The 24,237-nt window shown below is 39.9% G+C and overlaps 1 protein-coding gene across 2 annotated transcripts in view; it reads left to right on the top strand.

The window, feature by feature from the left end:
- LOC127979263 (AT-rich interactive domain-containing protein 1A) overlaps positions 1-24,237 on the top strand; it is a 59,539-nt gene that overhangs the window by 12,205 nt on the left and 23,097 nt on the right. For both annotated transcript variants that reach the window (XM_052584589.1, XM_052584588.1), the window contains exons 2-4: positions 9,215-9,427; positions 13,220-13,795; positions 13,900-14,016. In XM_052584589.1, the coding sequence (XP_052440549.1) occupies positions 9,215-9,427; positions 13,220-13,795; positions 13,900-14,016 (906 nt within the window). The remainder of the gene's footprint in view (positions 1-9,214; positions 9,428-13,219; positions 13,796-13,899; positions 14,017-24,237) is intronic.

Below are 24,237 nucleotides of genomic sequence, written 5' to 3'. Positions count from 1 at the left end.
AAACTAAACAAAAGCACTTATGAAACACCTTTAAAGTGCATTTATTAACAAAACGAACCACTGCACACATCGTGCAAGTATCAAACAAGAAATCATATTTTAAAAAATTCACTATTCGTTAAATAAAGTGCATGCCTTTTTGAAAAAAAAAAAAAAAAAACACCGCACAACCATCGAATATGAAACGAACGAACATCAAAAACTTAGTTAAACTTGGCGCAAATGCACCACTTATTGAAGGCTGCGTTTGTGTGTCAGGCTTTTGTGGTTAATTTTTTGCCACTGGACCCATCTTGGCCGCTTCATTTTTGTGGTGTGCTTGAAGATGTGCATGTAAATTCGAAGTGTTACCTCCGGATGCTGCCACTTTCATCAGGCAAAGTTTACAGGTTGCCTGGTTAAAGTTTTAAGGTTCCCTGTTGGCATTTGGTTTGAATCCAAAATATTTCCAAATAGGTGCTTTTGCATTTCGCTATGAAACCAGATCTTCCGCCATCCTTTGCCAGTTAGCTCGCCTCACGCTCCTCGTATGATAAATGAAATTGGACACCTGCTGCTTTACTGTGGCGCTCGTTCCGCTTACGCTAAATTACGAAGGCACGTAGTCACTAACTGAATTAAGTGCTTTAATTTCTATAGGCTAAAACTTCAACACGATGGGGACGGTGCCGGTGGTCAAGTGCTATGACCGGTAGGTGGGTTAAACACCGTGTATCACCGGAAACACCGACTATCGCAACAAGCCTACTTGTGTGTCACTCAAGTTGGCGCAAATACACCTAATCAATTAGAAGACACTTTGTCTTGCTGTTGGAAAACAGACTAGTTTTTGACTGATGCTCCTCTAAAGGGTTTACATCAGAACGTAAAGGTGGTCTTGTGGTCTTCAGTGCTCTTCTTATGTTGTTTATGTGGAGTCTCTCCGTTCATATAAAACTGGCCTGAGGATTTGCATGCCCACAATCCAACGGTATCTGAGAAGTATGCAAAGGACTGAAGCCGCTAAACAAACCTACGTTTTTACAGCGTAACGTGAATGATCAGTCAGGGTGTAGTCTGAAATATTTGTATGTGCTTTATTTCAGTGCCAAATTTTTAATATTCAGTAGGCTTTTATGCAAATAGAAACCTAACGCACATTTACGCCACAACTAGACGATGATCATTGAACCCTATCACAGATGTATCTGTCGAGCGCGTGAACACAATGACCAATCAGCACCGTTTAACAATCCGCTCCATAGCGCTCAAATCTTAGCGGGAAATGGGCGTTTTTAAAATTTCAGTACGGAATAATATTGCGGTCAGTACTTTAGACAACACTAGTTTAAGTGTACATTAGAGTGTGTGTACAGTCAAACACATAGCCTTTTATGCTCCATTTTCCAGTGTCTGCGCTGGTTTTTTATGAAGTTTGTACTCCTTACCCTCTCACACGAGTGCTTGTCAATGTCATTGTTGCTGTTTTGTTGTTCCGTATCTAATGTGAAACAACGTTGATTTGCCAATTGAACGCAATTGATTGCCACCTTGTGGAACAACTGATTAGTGAAAAACAAACTTGTGCGTACAAAATATGCGTGGTTACAAAAATTGGGTGATGCACGGGTGCACGTACTTTTTTTATGAAATCTGTTATACAACTTGCATATGCACAAACACAGAAGTATACTTTGGGATTTAGACTTCTAAAGCAATTAAATATTTTTTTTGATGACTTGATGCCCTGTATCTAGAAGTCCAGTGCAACGTAAAAATAAAGTTCTGACATATCAGCTGAAAAAAAAACAAACACACTGGTCAAGCAGCTAAATAAAAAAACACTCAACATTTCATCGGCAATATATATAGGCCTTGGCAATATATGTGTCTTGACTTTCTTTCTAACGTCTCTTTCTGTAATCGTGTGCTGAGGGCATTGCTAACTCACAGCTGTCACCACAGAGCAGTGAAGCTAACCACCTTCTCCTGATGTTTCAAAAGCACTGTCTGAACAGCGGGTCCAAATCAACACGCTAGCTAGAAACATGCCATCTCTGCTGTCAGTGTAGTCAGCCATGGTGGCGTTTCCTAAAGGAATGCTTACTCGGACAGCTTGGGATTGACGTGGACTGAGTGCAGCTGGAAACACATGCCACTTTATCACACGGTGACTCCATAATCTCCCACACATTGGTCCTGTAGTGTGCTAGAAGTCTGTCAGCTGGGAGAGATTTCGCTGTAGCATGCTGGATGTTTTGAACCGCTTTACTCTGCTTTATTTACACGAGTGAGATAAGAAACATGGGCTAATGTGAGAGTGGGATGTGTCTCAAACAAATGAGGCTGGACGTGGGGAGAGGACGACGTGAAGCAGTCTGTTTGTTTACAGCTGCCTAGATACTTGCATCTATATTTGACTTAAAATAACAGATTTTAACTGATATGTATTCACACGTGTGTATCAACCTTATTTTTTATGTAAGATTGGATGTAACTATAATGTGTCTCTTCCGGTGTCATTGACTTCCATTTTTTTTTTTTTTTTTTTTTTTTACAAAAGCAGTTCATTATGCTGATTTATACTGCAAACTGGTATTTGTCAAATTTTAGTTTATCATCATAATCATTAACATGCTGGTTTGTTGCACAAATAAGTTTACTGCACTTTATTCTTCTAGTTATTTACCTATAGTGGATAATGAGTCAAAGTCTCCCTTATTGTCAGAAAATTGCTTTTCCACATTGCAGAGTTTGAGCTATTCTTTTTAAAAACAGTTTTTATTGATTTTGTATTATTGTTTTATCTCATGTTTTTGCATGCATGCAAAACATTTCCCCCCAAAATTAAATCAACTAACTTTAGAATTTTTACATTTGGTTGAATTTCAAAAAAAGGTATTAAAGTATTCTAATACAGAATGTATTATAAGGGATTTATAATGTTAGTGTGGATGCTAACATTGCTGTAGATATGGTCATGAGCAGACCTTTTGAGCAGAACTGGTTTGGCCTTGAGACCCACATTTTTTCAAATGGTCATCAAGCCACGGCCCACTGACCATATAGGTGTGTGTATATGTATATATGTTAAAAAACAAGGAACATTTTTCACAAAAATAAAGACTGTTAAGAATATGAATAATACTGAATGAACATCCTATAATGTAAGGCTTTTAAAAGGTGGTCCCAAACTAGATTTTGTCAATAGTTAAGCCGGTTTGAGCCACCACAGTCATTTAAACATGTACAAAACGAAACGAAGTGAAAATAAAGTTGTATTTTTGGGTTATAGAAACAACAGTTACCGTGGTACATGAGCTGTTAATGAATCGTGAAAACTGCCCTCCCAAAACGGCTCGTTCTTACACGCCCCCACATCTTTACATCACTATGTGGGAAGATTTGCATAACACCGCCCAAATGTTCACGCAAAGAAAGGCGTAACTTTTTTTTCAAATATAGTGAGGGGCGTGACATTTCCATCACACGCTTGAGGTATTCGTCCAATCACAACACACTGGATAGCTGGCCAATCAGAGCACACCTTGCTTCAGACCGATGAGCTTTGAAAAAATCGACGCATTTCAGAAAGACTGGGCATAGTGGAGAAACAATAATGTACAGTATATGGAAAATAATGTGTTTTTTCAACCTTAAACTGTGTGTAAACTCTGCATCACACCAAATACTGTTCTTTTTAGCATTATCATATACATAACCCCAGTAATATATATAAATATTTAATGTAAACATGGTGGGAAGAACTAAATTACATTAGGATATAGTGCTTTATTCATCGTGTATGTGAAATGCTGGAAGATCAGTGGGTCTTCTCCGTATTTGTAAATCTGCTCCGGTTCTCTGGCGTTCATCAGGACAGTTGCAGGAGCGTCAGGGCTGTTGAGTTTGTCTGAAGTACCATTACGTGAGTCGAGCGCATGGAAAAGCTTGTTGACTGCAAAAGTCACTAATAATTCCTCTTTGCCGTGTCGCCACTGGTGGTCGTTTTCTCAATTTATAGCTTGGGTATTCCTCGAGCCGGTGAGGTGTAATTGAGAATTGAGGGAGTACGGCTTTCTCCTTCAGCGGGTCCTTTACTCAACAAATGAAGAGAATTTGCTGTTGAGAAGATGAGACTCGTCTAAGAGAGGACCCAATCTCATTTGTGGAGCAAATGAGAGTCCGGAGGATTCGAAAGCATTGCCTCGTGACCTCAGACAGTAAACATTACAAATTGAAGTTTTTTTGAGAATAGTAAAAAAAAAATCTTATTTAAATTAGGGCTGGGTGATAAACCCTATGTAATCGCAATAAAATAGGTCAATAACTATAAGCTTTGGACATTTTTATTCTGTGGGTGAATGAAACAGCTGATCATACAGCAGGAAGAAACACTAATAATATGGTTTTGTCTGATACTCAAACTCAAACATACGTGACACATCTGTGTTTCAGCATGAGGACATCAGCTTCATCTACAGAGCTCGCTTTCCACACTTATATTTCATTTGAGATCGTCACAGCAATCCACCAAGTTAAAGCATTTTAACTTGAAATGATGGAAATACTTTAATACTGAATGTGCTTCTCAGAATTATTATTAATAATAATAATAGTAGTAGTTGTAATAATAGATTTAGTATGATATGATTTATGCAACATCATACAACCAAGACATTTTTTCATCCATGCATCTTCATTAGACGCCATTTTTAACAACAGATTTGTATTAAATCATAAAACGGGGAATCAATCAATCTTTACACAAAAATGATTTATCTTTCTGCCAGATACAATATGTACCAGACATTTCATTTAAGAGGGAGCGTCATACATCGTGCCATGGGAAGAATAAGATGCTATTGACGGGCAATATATTTAATTGAACTGTTATAGTTGAGTGTATTTGTGAAATTCCCTCAGTAAGAGTGCAGCACGTTTGGAGGAGCTGACATCTCTGGGCTTGGTCCTGATTTCGGCGTGCCTGTACATGTTCAGCTCTACGCTCCTGGATGAACTACACACGAGGCTGTGAAGAGAGTTGGTGTGTGTTGGTGTTTTGGCACAACAATCGTCCTGTGCTGTAGGCCTGGAGCGTTTGTCCGTGTGGAGGATTAAATTAGCAGCAGTTGTTTATCGTCCGTACCCAATCCATCTGTCTGGCTCAGTAGAGCCGGCGCTATCTGTGCTATCATACTTCAGTCCAACACACACACACACACACACACACACATCCTCCCGCTTCCCCAGCAGACAGTGAGACGTTCCACCCGGTGTAACCTCCTCTGCCAAGACTGCTTGGCTTTCCTCTATGCAGATTAGCCATGTGCTAATTGCAGTTATTTATTTTTTCCCCTCCCTTTCTGGAGAGGGAGTGAGAGAGGAAGGAGATCAGCCTGGGACGAGCGATTGATTGGTGGATGAGGAGGAGGGGTTGAGAGCGGAGTTTAACATTACTTCAGTTTGACCAGTGATTCACAGACGCTAGAGATAATATCTGAAACAAGCAACTTCAGAATCCAAATAAACCACGTATACATTGCATTCAGAAGTTTGAGGTTGGGTTTTCAGAGAAATTAATAATTTTATTCAGCAGGCATGGATACATTGATCAAAAGTGACGGTAAAGACATAGACTGTGTTACAAAAAATATATATTTTAAATTCAATTTGAATTATACATTTAAAATAAATTCAGCTGTGCATTACAGGGAAAAAATTGCATTTACAATATATTAAAAATGGTAAATTATTTAACATTTTAAATAAATGCAGTGTAGGCGAGCATAAGAATTAAAAAAAAACAAAAACAAATGCCAACCCCATGTGCTTTCTGTTCCCAAAGACAGTATTTTATTTTTTTTTTAAATCCAATAGTAATAACCTCCTCTTCCTCTAATTAATCTTCAAGTGTTTATTTAGTGTGATGTTGCCTATATCCCATGTGCTGTTGGTTAACTTTAACTTTTTGACCCAATAGGAAAAGATAAACCCAAGAAAGAAAAGTTGTTTATTAAAGTTTATTATAACTTTTTTTTCAATCTACATGGTTTACTGCTGTAAATTAATGATTCTTGAATCAAAATGTATAGTTTTTTAGTCTTCCTTATTTAACACACTCTTTAAGAATATAGCTCACACTTGTGTCTTTTTCTTAGAGTAACTTTGAGCTTTTCTTGAAAGATGGAAGTAAAATATTCTTCTCGGCATTATTATTTCCTGATCCAGTCAGTTGTTAATAAGTAATTTCCACCCTGCGTTTACTTCTCCCTAAATATCCCGTTTCAGATTGGTTTCAGATCCTGCAAGGTCTTGTTTTCAGGAAAGTCAGGGGTGTTTCAAGAGAAAATCCCACGCCTGGCTCATTGTTATTGCTGTTATTAACTAGTATCATTCATTTAAAAGTGAAAGGGGAAGCTGTGGCCCTCGGCGAGTAAGACTGCGGCGGGAAATCCTTGAATTCCCCTCAGGGATCAATAAAGTACGTCTGCCTGTTTAAAAACGAGAGATGGCGAGATATGTTGACCTTGCGCGAGGATGAATTAAAAGCACTTTATTTCTTCACAACTGTCGTTCCCTTCGTCCCACCCTCATTCCCACACTTCAGGAGCCGGGGGTAGTTCATCTACATGATACTGTGTGAAGGCAACCTCAGCGGTTTTCAGACTGGATGCGGGAGCGTGCCGCCAACTGCATGTTTACCACAGTCTCGAGCAGGAGGAGGAATTAGACGTCCATTGGCCTGCCGTCTGGATTTGTGGGCCGTTTCCTCAAAGCCACGCACAAAAATGAATTTGTTGTTGAAGTAATGGTTTCCACTGGACATGTTCTTAAGGCAGGGGCATTAAATCTTACTTCTTCTAACCATGTAAGATCCCAAGACTGTAAGTGGAGATGGCAACTTGAGGTCAGAGGTCTGCTCAGATCTTTGTTCAAGGATAATTCATCTTCTTCATCCTTTTCCATTACCTCATGCTTCATCACGAGATCAAGCATCTACTGTTCTTATACATGTAAACACTGCTATAATTAGGCCCCGTAAAATCTGTTTTATTTGATATTTTTCTAAATTCCTTTTTTTTTTTTTTTTTTTTTGGTTTTCCAAATGGTTAAAGTTTAATTTTATTTATTAAAAAGCTTGTCTAACTAATTAAAATCATAACATTTATACTAGCTTAAATATAAACCTTATAAAGTATTATTGCATTTTTCAAATAAATTCTTTAATTTAAATTTAACTGGATTCTGATTTATTGGTTTAAATGAATACGGAGTAATGATCAAAATGGTTGATTATTGTGTTATGTAATTAAATGTTTTTTGTAATCGAAATTGTCAAAGTGCTTCACAACGGAGGTTTACTGATAACATTAAAACATGGGAAAAAATGATTCTTCCTAAAAGTAAAGGTTCAGTACTTATATTAGTAGCAGTACAGCAGCAGTAGTAACAAGATGCACATTGTACTGAATAGTTATATTTATCACAATTTCTTCAAGTTAAACCCCACAGTTTTTTTTGATGGGTTGCCATGAAAGATTTGTTTGTGTATGTGATTTGACTTCAGTTTTCTTCAAATTTCATATTTACATAATAGACTGGTTTAACATTCACAGACACTGGTCCATATCGCTGTTTGATTGAATTGTACTGACCTGCCTCCATTAAAAATTGGGCAAATTCTGTGACATTCCCTGTTTTACAGTAAAATTCATTCCTTGATTCCAACTACGCATCGCAGAAATCATAGGACTCTGTGTATTGTCAAAAATGAACACTGAACGTTTTGTCTGTGCTGAACTTGAGTTGTAAAACTGTATTTGGTCCGTTCATCATCTGAGCGGTCCACACTGCATTGGTTGCAGCCCCTCTTATTTTTGGTGAGAGTGCAATTTTGAAGAAAGTTGGTAACCAAATAGTTTTTCCCCCATGATATGTCAGTGCCTACCAGCAACTGTTTGGTAAAATTAGATTTTTTTTACATGTATAGTTTGACAAATGACAGCTTCATATTATGCTATACTTGAGTTCAAAATGAAAGACTCAAGACCTTCAGTAGTAGGGTTAAACAATAATTGATAAACTTATCACAATTATTTTGCTCCAATTATAATCAGTATTTATTAATCACATTTGTGATTTGAGGTTTATTTTTACAAATTCACTCATTTGTATGTTATTTTTTACCTCATGTACTTAACTGGGTATATTTATCATATGACTTAATACTTAATATTTATGAAAACTGTTAAAACATTTGACTCAAAATCTGAAACGCAAACATTTCTAATCTCTCCAACTATTCCAGATTGTTTTGGGAAGATTAAATTAAAATCTAGTCAGGAAAAAAAAAAAAAAGTCTGATTGGTTTGGTCCTGATTTTTAACTTATAAATTTTGGATAATCGAGAAACGTAAATTGTGATTTAATGAAATTAATTGCACAGCTCTGCTCACTTGCGTTGTAGACCGTTTTGCAGGTTTATAATGTGAACGATGTAGTTTTATTCTTTCTGTATCTCATGTTACATTACTATTCGTTTCAAGACTCGTAAAACCACTTCAGAATGGGAACGCTTTTCAAACAGAACAGAGCGGAGCAGTTCATCGCCAGATTTAAGTTCATCTCAGTTCCTGTCCCGGTTGTCTTTGTGTAATTCCCACGCACCGTCTTCTAGTCCCATCATCCCAAAGACTTTATTCCCATCTCTTTGTAATTCTCCGACTCTCGTCTGATGTTCGGGTCACACTCCAGTCTCCACACACATTTGTTTCCTCTTGTCTGTTTTCAAAGGGAAGTTGACTGTTCATCCAGTCTCCAGCCCCTGGCAGATTGATGAACCGCTGCTTTCATGCTCTCGTTCATTCACTGCCAGTTTCCCCTCCCTTCGCTGGCACTGTGTTTGAAGTGTACGGATCTATTTTTGATTTGGGGTGGTGTGACTTCGCCATGCTCCGGCTAATACTCTGTCATGGCATTGTGATTGTTTTCAGTCTTAACAGCGGAAACAAGCCTCTCTTGATATTGATCTCCATTGACTTCATCTTAACCAGAGATGCCTAAGTGAATGCTATCAGAAAACGAATGACCCAGATGCCTGGCGTTCAGTTCTCTCAATGCTGTGGGGAACTGAAACGTTCCACAGTAATTTCCTCTCCTGTGTGGCACTCGCTGATTTTAACTGTGCCTCTGGATTATTAGCACTTACCCTCATTCTCTCTGTCTTTTTCAGCCTCCAGGCCCCATGGACCAGGTGGGGAAAATTCGAGGGCAGCACTATGGTGGTGGAAACCCCTATTCTCAGCAGCAGGGGCCTCCCCCTGGCTCCCAACAGGGTCCTCCTTACCCAGGACAGGGTTACGGACCCCCGGGACCCCAGAGGTATCCTATGGGCATGCAGGGCCGCACTCCCGGGAGCATGAGTGGAATGCAGTATGGACAACAGGTCAGATGTTCATGTTGTTGGGATTTTGGGGTGTTTTCTTTTGTTGGGATGGCCAGTGTAATTTAGAGAGCAGGGTGACTAATGGCCAATGCAGTCGACATACGCTACCATTCAAAAGTTTGGGATCTGCTGCATTTATTTGATTAAAAAACACACTAACGTAGTGAAATATTATTAAAATGAATCAAATAATGGTTTTCTGTTTTATTATGCTTTAAAATATAGTTTATTCCTGTGATGCAAAGCTGAATTTCAGGCATTTATCAGTGTGACATGATCCTTCCTTCATTATCAATATGCTTATTTTATTATTAATGTGGAAACCATTGCAATGCATAATATTGTGTCTTTTTTTCAGGAACAGCATTTATTAAAGATTATACTTTGTAACAATAAAATTATATATTTATATTTTATTTTTTATATAAATGTATTTTAAATTGTAATAATATTTCAGAAAAACTATTTCTTGTGTTTTTATCAAGTAAATGCAGCAGATCCCAAACTTTTGAACGGCAGTGTATATGTTTCCACAATATTTAATTACACATGCATAACAATGCTGAAATTAAATCTATATTTATATTTATTCACCTTTGCTGAATGGGTTGTAAAAGAGTCGCTTTCCATCACTTTTCGGCTTCACTTGTTGCTGGTGCATTAAAACATCACAAACGCCTTTTCAATCAATTGTTGGCACAATGCTAATTAATAGTAATGACAACACTTTAAAGCGCAGTTAAACCAAAAATAAAAATTCTTCATATGGAGAAAAAAAAGAAAGATAAAAACTACTATGGAAGTCAATAAAAGGGCCAGAAGCTCTTTATTTTTACCCACATTCTTCAAAATGGTAGAGAAACTTTTTTGAGACCATTTTAGCTCCATACAGTAGACTTCAGGTCCAGTCATTCTGTTCGTTTACACAGGGGGCAGACCTTTCCTCTGCTCCAGATTGTTGTTTTTCACAGTCTCAGCTTGAACCTGAAGGCTTCTGACAGTCTTAAGACATTCTTGATCATAGCAGCATGAGCTCATGGGTCTTTTCATCTGTGTTTTCAAAGAAGGTGGTTATGAGGTCACGGCGAGGCTCAGGTTTGTCACATGGGGATTTCCTCGCACGTCTGAAGTTTTGAACATGGCAGTCTTCAAGTGCCTGCCTTTCTTCATCCTGTTGTCTGCGCTGGGTGCCCCATTGTGCTTGTGTCGAGTAAGCAGATGCGCTGGAGTGCCATCCATTTGTAGACTGGCATAGAGCATGCACTTCAGGTTGTTTTTATTAAAGCTCCCTGTCAGAGGCGTTTTTCTTCCCCGTTTTTATATTTCCTTTCTCCTTGAGAGGGAAAGTGCCCAGCTTGTCACCATCAGGCTTTTGTGTCACACAGTACACTCTCCAGCAAGGTCACATTTTTTTGTATGCTGACTGAAAGTAATGAAATTCAAGCGTTTCTCTGAAAGCATGTGTGCACACTGGTATTTCAAATGGATAAGAGCTCGGTAAAACACTGACCTCAGGCCTGCTGAAACCTAAAAAATGTCTCTTTGCTGCAAGCCTTGTGAGCCTTTTCAGAAACTGTGAAACATGAACACACCGTCTCACAATGCAGGTAACAGGCCTGTCAGGATAACAAATTTTGCTGGACGATAAATTGTCCAAGAAATGATTGCAATAAACGGTATTGTAATATATGTAAAAGACCAGTTTCAACTAATATAATAATTGCATAATAACGCAGGTACACCTTTTCAATAAACCAATAAAGATCAATAAACTTTTATTTCTAGAGAATATTTAACACTGAAAATGGAAAACATTTTAAATATCCACAATAAATTAACAAAACAACCAAAAAACAATAAAAAGCAATGGACTGTCAGTCTATGTTAAAAATGCACTTGAATAAATACCAAATGGATGTAAACAAAATTGCACTTCAAAAAACATTTGTAAACCAGGCCATATGCAAAAAAAATCATCAAGCTGTGTTCAAATAAAGCAAAAGTGTATTGCCGTCTATGTCCACCAAGGACGAGAGCGAGAGAGAGTGTTTGTGGCAGATTCTGAGCAAGAAATACCAACATGTTGACTTAAAAGTAAACGTGAGGCTTAAAATTAATTAATTTTGTTTGTATGTTATATTGTGTGTATATGCCAGTTATGGATGCTCATATTGACAGTTAACCGAAAGCAAACATTTTCACTGATTAAGGGGCCGTTCACATATCGCATCTTTTGGGGGCTCAAGTTCATGAATTCAAATGTAGAAGAGCAGTATGCGTGCTCATAAATGAAAAAAAAAAACTCAACTTTTCAGAATGGCGCAAGCACACCAGGTCATGCGACAAGAACCAACTCAGTCGGCTTCCTTCGGGGTGAAATTCCCCGTTGTTTTTGAAAAATGGGGTGCGCTCATACACTGAAGAGTTTTTTTTTACTTCGTAAAGAAATCTTGTAGCAGAGTTAACAGCAGCAAGTGTTTTTCGGTGGTGGAAATCCATTGCTGAAATTTCCTTGTTGTAACATTTTTAAACCGTCTATGGTTTTAACAGAGCGCACAGCTGATGGATGCTTAGCAACTACAGACGCCTCAGGAGCGCAACTGCCCAAGCACTTTGGAAAGAGGGGAAAGTGACGTGCCTAGCGTTTTCCATGCGTTTTAGGCGCTACATGTGAACGGTCGACCCCTAATACTATCAGTTAGACTTTTTTTTTTTTTTTTTTGCTGTATGGTAATATATGTTAACTCACTGGGCGTGTTGACATGCGCAAACACATGCCTATAGACCTATTTAGCTGAGCAAGTCAAATGAAGCGAGCGAAAAGTAGGCTACTATGTGGGAGCATTTTGCAGAAAGGATAACGAAGTTAACCTACTTGCAAAATTTGCTACACCGTATTAAAATAAAGCAGCAGTGCAAGTACAATGCAATATCTCTTGCGACGCAAACATCCACAAGCGAATGAAAGGCGCTTCCAAAACCTGGACGCTAGTTTTACTCAAATCAAATGGTCAAAGCAATTCTGGAGATGTTGTTCATGTGTTCACATCCTTATTTAGTGAGACAGCAGACTCTGAAATCACCGGAGCGTCACGCACTGTGTGTGTGTAAAATAGACGAAGACGCGCTTCTGCTCCATTCATTAACAGAGACACGCAGAACATGCAGGATTCATATTTAAATAAACTGTTCCGGCTTAATATTTACAGATATTAGTCCATATTTGATGTAAGTGCAATGACCTATTTTTTATTAATTAATTCAAAATTTGGCAAATTCCATGCCATTCCACATTAAACTGTAAATTCCGTTTTTATGACTGGATTCTGCAATTCCCTCCATGTTTTCTGCATCGCGGAAATCATAGGGCCCTAGTTGTGGTATGCCAGCTTTATCTTGCAATAGACACACGCCACGACGTTCTCTTTACGTTTGCCCGTGCCCTCAAATCAAAACACTGCTGACTCCTTGTGTCTCCTTCCGCTTTGTGGGTGGTGTAAACGCATTGTGCCACATTAAAAAAAAAAATGATTGCGAAAGAACCTGACGAGATTTAAAATAAATTAAGAGGCTTCGAGGCAGAGGAATTTGCCTCGATCATTTTTTGTAATCCAGTTACTCAAGGAATCGTTTCAGCCTTACTGCAAACACATATGAGCTTCATCACTTGTGTCTGTCACACCACTCTGTTCAGATTGTTCACAAATGTCTCTAGTTTAAAGTTTTATGTTGTAAAATTACTTTGCTTGTTAACTGATGGACTATTTGGTTCCTGCTGTGTTTCCTCTGTAGATGGGCTATGGACAGCATGGCCCAGGTGGTTATGGTCAGAACCAAGGTGGTTATTATGGACAACAGGGCCCTTCACCTCACGGAGGCCCCCAGCAGTCTCCATACTCCCAGCAGCCCTCCACTGGAGTGGTCTCTCAGCCCCCTTACTCCCAGCAACCTCCTGGTCCTCCCCATGGCCAAAGTGGGGCCCCTTACGGGCAACCTCAGGGCCCCCACGGCCCCCCTCAGGGCCAGCCTCCATACTCCCAGACTCCACAGTCACAGTCAGGACAGCCACCCTTTCCCCAGTCCCAGGGTCCCCCTCAGTCCCAGGGTCCATCTCAGGGCCAGCAGGGGTCGCAGCCTGGATACTCGCAACCAGCTTCGGCTCCAGGGCAGCCTCCTCCGCAACAGGGACCCTCACAACAGCAGCAGGGCCCGCCACAATCACAGCTGCCCGGCTCTGCGCCCCCTCAGTCATCCCAGCAACCTTCAGGACAAGGTCAGCCCTCACCTTACTCCCAAACCCCTCCACTGCAGTCTCAACAGCAGCAGCAGCAGCAGTCGCCCTTCCAGCGCTTTCCTCCTCCACCTCAGGTAATCGGACTACTCCACATACCTGGAGTTTCTTTGATGAACACTATCTTTGTTGCCCTTTCAAAAGTGCTTCTACATTTTATTGTGGTCTCTTTACTCCTCAGGAGCTATCTCAAGACTCCTTCAGCTCTCAGTCTTCAGCTCCTTCCTCCAATCAGCCCATGGGGTCCGGGAAGGGAGGTCCAGAGGAGACCATGCAGGGACGACCTTCCAGCCTACCTGTGAGTCTCATGAAGGTTTCAAACCAGATTTACCTCATGCCATGCAAGCTTTCAGAACGGTTGGAGACCAGCTCTTTTGACAAGGGGAATAGTTTTGTAGTTCTTGCAAGTGCTTTGGTTGTTCAGCAGAATATCTTTACTTGACCAATTCTGCTAGCATATACTTTTGTGACTTAATATGCAAAAGCTTCCCAGTCCTCACTTCAGTCTCAAATCACTGGGCAAATTTGTTAAGGGCCTTGGGTTGTTTGAATTTTTCTATGGGATAGTTGGCTGGACGACTGTAGTCATAGACAAAGCTTTACAGAAGTGTTTCACAACCCGTTCCTGGAGGCACCCCACACATTTTCAAACTCTTCCTAATCAAACATCAGCTGTTCACTTGGGACTCCACAACCTGAAATGGAAAATGTTTACTTTTGGGTTTCCTCTAAAAACAGGGTTTGGATTAAGGGATGCACTGAATTGTATTTTTGCCGATATCCAATATGCAGATAATTTTCAACTCATTTTGGCCAATTGCCGATACCGATATGTAATTATTTTTAATTAACTTAATTTGTTAGAATTAAATGAAATATAATATATAAGATCTTTTATAATGACAGTACATTGAAGATTTGAAAATAACTTTAAATGAAATTATATGTTAATCACTGCATTTGTTTTTTCAGAAAGATAACCGTATCATTTTATTTTATTAACATTTTTAAATGGTCTAAAGTAAAAGAGTTGTAAATGGTAAAAGAGCTCATAATTTGTTTAAAAAATATAACATATTACACATTAATAATGTATAAATAAAATTTAAGTGTTATGTTTGTAATTTTGTTTTTTTTTCAATAGAGAGTTCAGAAAACGGAGATGGACAAGTCCAATGTCATTAATAATTGTCGATTAAAACGCATAAAAAGTGGTATTTTGCACAGATAATGGTGTAGTATCATGTCCACAAATAGATTTTGGATGTTACTGGGTGCACCACAGAGAGACAGACAAACAATAGTAGGACTAAACAATATTACTACTGATTCTCTTCTGTTGAAGCACTGAGCAGCCATATTGAATTCTGAAGTTGGCACTCTTCCGATTCCTTCAAGATTCCAACTTCGGAGTACAAAAGGAACACAGCATTTGTCATTGGTGTCCAGTCCTGCTCCTAAAGGGCCACTGTCCTGCAGAGTTTAGTTCCAGTTCTAGGCTAATTAAACTCAGCTGAACCAGCTAATCAAGGTCCTCAGGATTACTAGAAATTTAAAGGTAAGGGGCTGTTCACACGGAAAGCGTCTTTGCATCTAAAAATGCACGAGACCACTCTTAGAAGTTGTTTTAATGAAAAGCAAATAAAACCATTGCCACACCAACTTCTGTAAACAAAAGCTTGCAGCGCTGGCCCCGCCTCTGAGATCTTCTGATTGTTCCCCTGTTTTGGAACTGATATGTTGAGCAGCACTGCGTGTAAGTTGAAAATATTTTAATTTGGAACGGCATCTTAATACATGCCCATTTAGCACATTTACATAAAAAAACAATGGAAAAGTAGCACATTGCAATAGAAAAACGTGTTTTTGTGTGAACGGCCCATTAGTGTGCTGGAGTTCTTTGCAGCTTAACTCTACAGGACCGTGGTCTTACAGGAGTAAGTTTGTATACTTTTTTGCATCTGGATGTTATTGTGGTGGCACTGACTTATCTAATTTAACCAGCACGAACCTCATATCATGCTACACGTTGCTCACAAGGTTACTTGCAGTCCAAGATAAGCATAGACGCCAGAAGTCGGCTACATGAGATTAGTTGCTTTTGGAAACCAGGTCAGTGAAAACTCGAAGGTGTGCACATCATCTGTCTTTCAGGATATGGTGTGAGAGTGTGTTTATAGGTTAGCAGATACAAATAGCTCATTTAGAGCAACAGTGCCTCCGAAATTTCCAAATGAGCTGCGATAATTAATGAGAGAGAGAGAGAGAGAGAGAGAGAGAGAGAGAGAGAGAGAATGAGAGAGAGAGGTGTCTAATGGAGAGCTGGCAAATGACTGGAGCTGGAGGGCTGGAGAAGGTAAAAGAGGGATGAATGAGGTAGAGAACGGAGATCGTTCAGTCTCTGCCAGTGGGGGATGCCCTCAGGATGTGATTTCCTAATTTCTTTATGCATTTCACTCTTACGTAGTCAGTGACTTAGATTGGCTGAGATTTTATTCAATCCCAGGAATCCCCATGGCTGCCAGCGGGAAAGGCAATAATGTAGCCCTCGATTGACCTCTTCTTCCACTAACATCTCCCTCATGCTCTGCTCTCATGGTAGATTAGCCCCTACTGCTGACTTTAGCCGGGCCGACACCAAAGGTAAAACACCTCCAAATCACTGCCTGACCTGCGAGCGAGTTATCCAGCTGTGTAACAACAACTGCTAGAAGCGTAATGGTACTACCATGCTGACAAGCAATACTGGGCATTCATGTACTGGTGCAGGGTTTATTTGTTTTAGGGTCTATATGCTACTCCTTGCTGCTTTGAAGTCTACAAGGATTGATACCAAAATAAAGTTCTTTCTCCACCTGGAATTGTCCTCTTTATTTGTTTGGTTCTGAGGACTGATTGCATGAACGCTGGTGTGGATTAAAGCTGCCAACTACAGAGACTTTGCAGCGAGTGAATAGGGACCAGTTTGACTGGTTGAGCTGGTTTCCTGATAATCGTTGCTTTACACTGCAGTGAATGAACACGTCTAGCAACCGTACACTTTGTCAGCTCTCTGTGTACTGTTTGTTCTCATGCATGTGGTGTTATCTTTACTGAACGATATTTACAGCATTCCTGGCCATTTGATTCTGTTGTGGCTGCTGTAGCCAAATTTATAAAGGCAGCATTATATTTTGTGCATGTTATCAGTAAAACACATTTTGCGCATTGACGAGAAGTCAAAAACTTCTGTTTACTTTATCAGTGTACATTGTTCCAAAGAATAAAGTGGTATTTTAAAATCTTCTTCAATTTAACTTTCTCCACCTGTGAATCTATTTTCTGTTTGAGCTAATGTCACTGATAATGTGTAGGAATACTGATATTACTAGTAGTACTAGTTTTTTAATCAACAGAACTCTGTGTTGTGTTAAATTTTTCTTTACCGATTCTTTAAAAAACAAGAAAAGCCACAAAGAACTATGGATAACATTAATGAACATTAAAATATTTCTAATAAATCCATAGCATTCACACGCTCCTTGGATGCTTTCATTTCCCAAGCTTCCCATACTCTAAGGCTAATAAATGTATTTCACAATCTGGGTCATTATGTTTATCAGTAAGAAATATCAGTTTACATTTCCAAACATTCATTTTGCCATTAATTTTAATAATAATCTAGTGAGATTTTTGAATGCACATGCAGTCTGACAACAGACGGTGCTCCACACGGAGATCTGATCACACCATCATCGAATCTTTCTGTGATTACATGAAGAAACAGATGAAACTGAGACAAACTAAATTCAGAAGAACTGTAGCAATGCCTTCCAGACCTTTTAAGAAACCTGCCTCCGAAGCTCCAGTACTGTGAGAAGTTTTAGGCACTTGTGTACAAATGCTGTAAAGTAAGGATGCTTTCAAAAATATTGTCATAAATTGATTTTATCAATTCACTTCTATTAACTAAATCAATCAAATCAATATTTGGTGTGACCAACCTTTGCATTTAAAACCGCTTTCGTCCAGGTACACTTGCACATTGTTTTTCAGGTAGATTTGCAGGAAGGTTTCTTCAAGCGACAGTTCTTCTGGGTTTAGTTTGTCTCGGTTTCATCTGTTTCTTCATGTAATCACAGACAGATTTTGATGATGGTGAGATCAGATCTCCATGTGGAGCACCGGCTATTGTCAGGCTGCATGTGCATTCAAGAATCTCACTAGATTATTATTACAATTAATGGCAAAATTAATGTTTGGAAAATATTTCCAGAGTTTAAAATATAAAATATTTCCACAGTATATTTTCCTACAATGAAAGGTCATCTTCTGGCTCCCTTGGATGTTTGCTGAGGCCCCTGTAGGGCCCTGAAGCCCTGGTTAGGAGCCACCATGATAAAGGGGCATCATCAGTGCTTTTGTTTTAACAGTACGCGATACAACCACAGTTCACTGTCCCCTAAATAACCTGCAGCATTGATGCTTTTAAAAGAAGTCTTACTGCTGTAAATGAGAAGCCACATTCTGTGTTTGGCAGTTATATTGACAACAAAAATAATTGGACTTGTGGGTTTTTGTTGGCGAGATTCTACCTTCAGACAGCTTTTCATGAGCTTGCATTTGTCTTACTTAATACCCATTTGGCATATCCCTCTGTAGACGCGCTCTGGTTTACCATAATGTCTCTGTCATATGTACGCTGATGCACGCCAAGATGGAAAAGGACAGAAAGCTGGAGCCGATCTGATTCTGAAGAGGATCTGAATCCAAAAAACTGATTTCCCAGATTGCGTCTTCATCGGCAGAAAGACTGGGCATCTTTTGCCGTGATCCTGATTAATTAGTTTTGAATTATGTTTTTTCTTTTTCATCTCCCAAATTAATCTCAGTGCAGTGCGGTTCATATCGGTTGAGGATCAAATCAAATCCTCTTCCATTTGGTTGATGATAATGGTGTTTATGTCTGCGTATACGAGCGACAGAGATCTGGCGTGGCAAGATTTCCAATAGCCTGGGATTTCAATTGTGGGACGCCCTGGAAGTGATATATCCTCTCTGTGTGTGAGAGAACATGAACGCTCCCTCCAGTCGTTTTCTAATCTCCTCCAGTTCCTTTCTTACGGCCTTTTGTGGCCCTTCCTCAAAGTGTGGCTAATCCCAAGCAGTATCCGCCTCCCCTCTGTACTCCTAAACTCTGTGACTTCAGGGGTCCTTCACCCTCAGCCCCTTACTTTCCCCGCTGCTTTTATATCTCTCTCATACTCTTTCTTTCCCAGTGAATATCCTCAGTGTCCTGTAAGTGCTCTGTTTGAATCGTCACTTAAACTGTTGTCTGTAATCTTTTTGCAGCATCTTATTCTGAGATGCATATTAAGTCAGTGTGCTTGGGCCTGGAGGGGAAGGTCACATGGTAGTCATATGCTCACTCGTTTTTCCCCTCTTCCTCCCAGTGGAAGGGTTTTATTGAGTAGTAATTCTGACTCCGAGGGGCCCGGCCCGCTGGGAATGCGAGAGAGACGCTACGAGAAAATGGGACTGGAATATATTGTGTATGCTACGATTCAGTAGATTGAGAGGGATCATCAAAATTGCATGCATTTTTAAATGTGTACATGTACAATTGTTGAATATCCATCGAATGGGCAACATGCTTGTGCAAACAGACAAAACATTCTCAAATTGTAATTTTATTGGTTTTACTAATTTACAGATAATTCTTACACCCTGCCAGCCTTTTCATGGCCCCCAGAATATTTTGGTGTATGAATATTTAAACATGCAATATGTCAAAAGAAAGAACAGAGCTCTTTAAACAATAACCTTCTATTTTAGCTTCATAGGTTTTTATTATTTTTATTATCAAAACTTGAATATGGTTGTTTCATGAAAAAAGCAACATTGTGGATTTTTTATTTTATTTTTCTTTAGTAAACAGTACACAATAGTTTTCCTGTATAAGACTATGTGAAAGACTACGTCTTAAACCGTTTTGGAGTGATTATCATAACATAGACGGAATAGATTGTTTCCGTCAACTCATTCAAAGCTTCACAGTCCTAAACTAGTTCCTGAATCAACATTTCATTCTGCCATATGCACAAACTGACAGTCACCACTGAAAAGCGACTAAATATTGTAGAAATTTAGTGCAAAGTTGATTTGCAACGATTAGTATTGTAAAAAGCGCTATACAAATACACTTGAATTGAATTGTGTTCTTAATGATAGCTTTCTTAAAAATCTATGCTATTCCTAAAATAAGAAATATCCTAATTTATCGCTTTACTGACAGTATCACAATGTATATCGTATTGCAACCACTGTATCGTGATACGTATCATATCACCAGATTCTTGGAAAAACACAGCCCTAAATAAAACGTCCCTCGCACGGCTTCAGGGGCTGAATAAAGGCTCCCTGTAGCAAGTCCATGCATTTTTGTAAGATAAATATCCAGTTTTTATATGTAATAAACACTTTATATCTCACTTCTGCTGACTCTGGGGAACCAGAAGACGTGCAGGTGGATGTTGTAGTTCATCCGTGCTGTGTGGTTAGTGACGAGCACGGAGAGAGACCAAAACAAAACAATGGTCATGAATTAGGAGCACAAAATGAGGATTTGTAAAGAAATACGTTGGAGGATTTTCGAAATAAGCCAAGAAGAGACTTTGCTAAGTAAGGAAACTTTGTTTTCTTTGCTTCTACATTTCCCAGAGGCTCGCACGACGCAAACGTCATCCAGCTTCCATCTCGACGTCTTCCCACAGTCTGCAGATGTTAGAAAAAAAGTGTTTATTACGTTTGAAATCTGGATATTTATCTTACAAAAACGCCTGGATTCGCTACAGGGGGCCTTTTATTCACCCCCCGGAACCGCGTGAGGGACATTTTATTACAGATGCTCACACTTTATTTCACGTCTTCTGAACCGTTTACAACAAACACCTACTAACCTCACTGAAAGGCTTGGAAGAGCAAGGACAATTTTTAATATAACTCCGATTGGATTATTCTGAAAGAGGAACGTCACATACATCTAGGATACTTCGAGGGTGAGTTGAAGATGGAGGTCAGAATTTTGTCAGTGGCGGGAAAAGTTCATTAAAAAGAGTTAATTAAAACTATTATTTAGTTATGCAAGTTGCTGCAAAAATTGAGTTTTGTAATGATCACTGAGATGAAAGCAGATGGAAATTTAGTAGGAAAGAGATGGATTGAGGCAGGATATTGAGGATGAAGGAAGGAAATAGAAGGGAAGAGAGTAAAAGTGTGTTGGAGCGAGCGAGACACTGGGCCATTTTCACACAGGAACCCCAGCGGCTGACATCATGACATCAGTTGAAGACCACCCACATTTTTCCGCACATTCCCACCCTGACAGAGCGCCAGTGCCAAGTGCTCCAGTACTGTCAGATGTCTGCGGCTCTTTCCATCCGTCTTCCCTCTCCCTTTCTGCCCTGTTCCTTTTCACTTAGTTTCCCATCTAACAGCATTGTTCTTGTCCCTTCTTCTCTTACTCTCTCTCTGTTGTGCTGTCTGGTGTATTTATGCTTCTCTTTTTTTGCTTGTAGCTTTTATATTTATTAATAGTGTTTGCTAAAGCAAGCACGACTGTTATACTCACGAATACTTGGCGTAAGTGATTTCAACAACAGTAGCTCACTTCTGCACTCTTTGTGCTACATGAATGATGCCTCAGAAAATGTGGTTTGAGTATAGTTATAGTATTTTACTAAAATATGAAAGTAATCGACTTAACGTTTTTTTTCCTGGTGGAGATGAATAGGACTGGTATGGAAGCCTATTTCCACCATGGGGTAATAATAATAAAAAAATACTAATTGTGACTTCTCACAGACTTTATTTCTTAATGTAATTTATACTGCTATTTATACTGTGCATGCTTCAGTGTTTTACATTGATTTGAGGAATAAATCAGCTGTGTTTGCGTGAATACTCCACACATCATGCATCGAGTTATTTGACATTTTATTGCATTTAATAACTCTATAAAACATGATGCATGTCAGCTATGAATTGTGATAAAGTCTCTGATCGACACTTTATACCATCGCCACAATAATGCTTTATTAGGATGGAGAAATGACTCCCCTTGGCACACACTACACTACACACACTAGCATTGTGGTGGCGTTTTGCATGTTAACAGGCACTATTCCCAATTTCATCAGAATAAAATATCATCAGATTTCATTAGTGTATATTTCTACTGTGAGCCTTTAGAACAACAGTCTGTTTTGAACTGAAAACTGATTGTGTGTCTGTGTGATCTGAATGCTGTTGAAGGCAGTGGTTCAGTGCTGCTCTCGTCCTGTTTTGCGCGGCTGTGCCGTTGCAGTATTCAGTCTGGGGCGTGTTTCCTGTTGCTATTCTGGGTCTTCCTGTGTGCACGTGGCTTATTCAGGTTCAGGGGCCGTTGCTCTCCTTCATGCGCTCTCTGTTGCGCACACAGTTTTCCCCTCGTCCTGTGCGACCGTTTAATCAAGCTGGGTGCAAAAAAGCTGCAGTTTTCACTTTAATTTAAGGATTCTTGCATCAAATTTTACTCGTAGTTTTTTTGTTTTCTTCGTTGTCTGTCTCTTGCTCTCTCGTTCACACACCCACTCTCAGCCCTCCATTCCCCTCCCTCCCTCTCTCTCTCTCTCTCTCCCTTCTGCTCTCTCTCTCACTCTCTCTCTCCGTGTCTCTCTCTCACTCTCTCTCTCCCTCCTGCTCTCTCCCTCTCTCTCTCTCTGCCTCTCTCCCTCTCTCTCTGTCTCTCCCTCTCAGTCTCTCTCACTCCTGCTCTCTCTCTCTCTCTGTCTCTCTCTCTCCCTCCTGCTCTCTCTCTCTCTCTCTCTCTCTCTCTCTCTGTCTCTCTCTCTCCCTCCTGCTCTCTCTCTCTCTCTCTCTCTCTCTCTCTCTGTCTCTCTCTCTCCCTCCTGCTCTCTCTCTCTCTCTCTCTCTCAGCGCTCCTGCTCGGCTGACGGCAGCACAAAGGCCGTGTCTCACTGCAGCACTCTCTCGCTCTCTCTCTCTGTCTTTCCTTCCACTGCCTCTCCCATTATTCCTGTTTTTCCTCCTCTTTCCTCTTCCATACTTTTGAGAATTGCATCAATCCAGTGTTCTTTACTGAGTTGCTATTTCTTGTAGGTTTGCAGATGGGTTTAGAGTTTAGAACCCGTTCTTATTTAGAACTATCTCAGTTTTTAAAATGACTCCGTAATCTATTGTATTCAAATGTTTGGTCACATTAGCTGCCTTTACACAGACTGTACCATGTGACGGTAGACTCTGCTGTGCTGTTTACTCCTCTGTATATCTGTGGTGTACTTTAAATCAGGCGGCGAGCAGACGACTACAGTATGACGCAGACGGACGCGCTTCCAGTGTAGGCTTCAAATACAATGAGTGTTTTTCTCGTAGTTTCTGCATGTTCTGAGCAATAAGGTTTCAAATCAGGAAACAGGTCTGTGTTGCCTGATGATAATAATAATAATAATATTATCTCTTAGAAATGCACATTTGATAGTATTAGTAGCTTTAAATTTATCAAAATCTGTAGAAATGGCAGCAACCTCATTTTTATATGGAGATTATTTTTTTATTTTTTAACCACCATAGTAGCATCCATTTAGATGATGATAAGCACCGAATCTGAATCGTTAGATGAATCTGTGTGCAGATCTGGGTTCTCTGGTGTCTCCAGCAGTGACTCTGGGGCCGCTCTGCTGTGGGAGGGGCGTTGCTCTGGAGAAGACGACTGGAGGCAGACAGGCTGGTTTTTTTCCTCCTCTTTTTCTGTGTCAGGCACCCAGCCCCCCAGTATCCACCTCTCCTTCCTTCTCTGTCCCTCTGTTTCCACCCAGACGCGTGGCTGCCTCCCTTTCCGAAGCATCTGTGCTTCCCGCTACTATTGTGACCTGCACAATAGACCCCCAGGGCAGTCACACAGAGGACGCCTCCCGCCAGCATCAAACAGCAGAGATCCATCCAGAAGCACGTGAATAGAGGTTATTTACAGCTCTGATGGAGGAACGTTTGGTTTACAAAATCATTCAGTGCATCACGAAGGCTATTTTTACTAACTCTAACCCTAACCCTCTATTGACCAAAAAAGGATGAGAAATGCCAAAAGACACCGAGAGCGTTTGCCAGTCTTTGGCTCAGTGGCTCCAGCTTTGATTGGTTTACTGCTAAATCCAGTCACAGACGTTCAATCACTCATGGAGAGAGTGACCGTGGCATACAGCGCTTCCGGAAAAACCCCATTCATTTTCCCCATGGATAAATCGAGTTGTAGTGATTAATGTGTGAGAGGTTTCAAGACACGCCAGGAGCTCCGAGGTTAAGTGATGATGTATGTTTCTGTAAAAGCCTGTAGTCAGTGTGATTTCAACTCGCGGAAGAAATGTTCGGAATTTTTATTCCGGAAAAGTGCTAAATTGCAGAATTCCAAGTGAAGAACTCCATTACCCATAATGCTACAGAAAAATCCACCAATCAGAGAAGTCGCTGTTACCATGGAAACACT

Source organism: Carassius gibelio, chromosome B19 (assembly GCF_023724105.1).
Source record: "Carassius gibelio isolate Cgi1373 ecotype wild population from Czech Republic chromosome B19, carGib1.2-hapl.c, whole genome shotgun sequence".
Classification (NCBI taxonomy): Eukaryota; Metazoa; Chordata; class Actinopteri; order Cypriniformes; family Cyprinidae; genus Carassius; species Carassius gibelio.
This window is presented reverse-complemented; position numbering and strand designations above follow the sequence as displayed.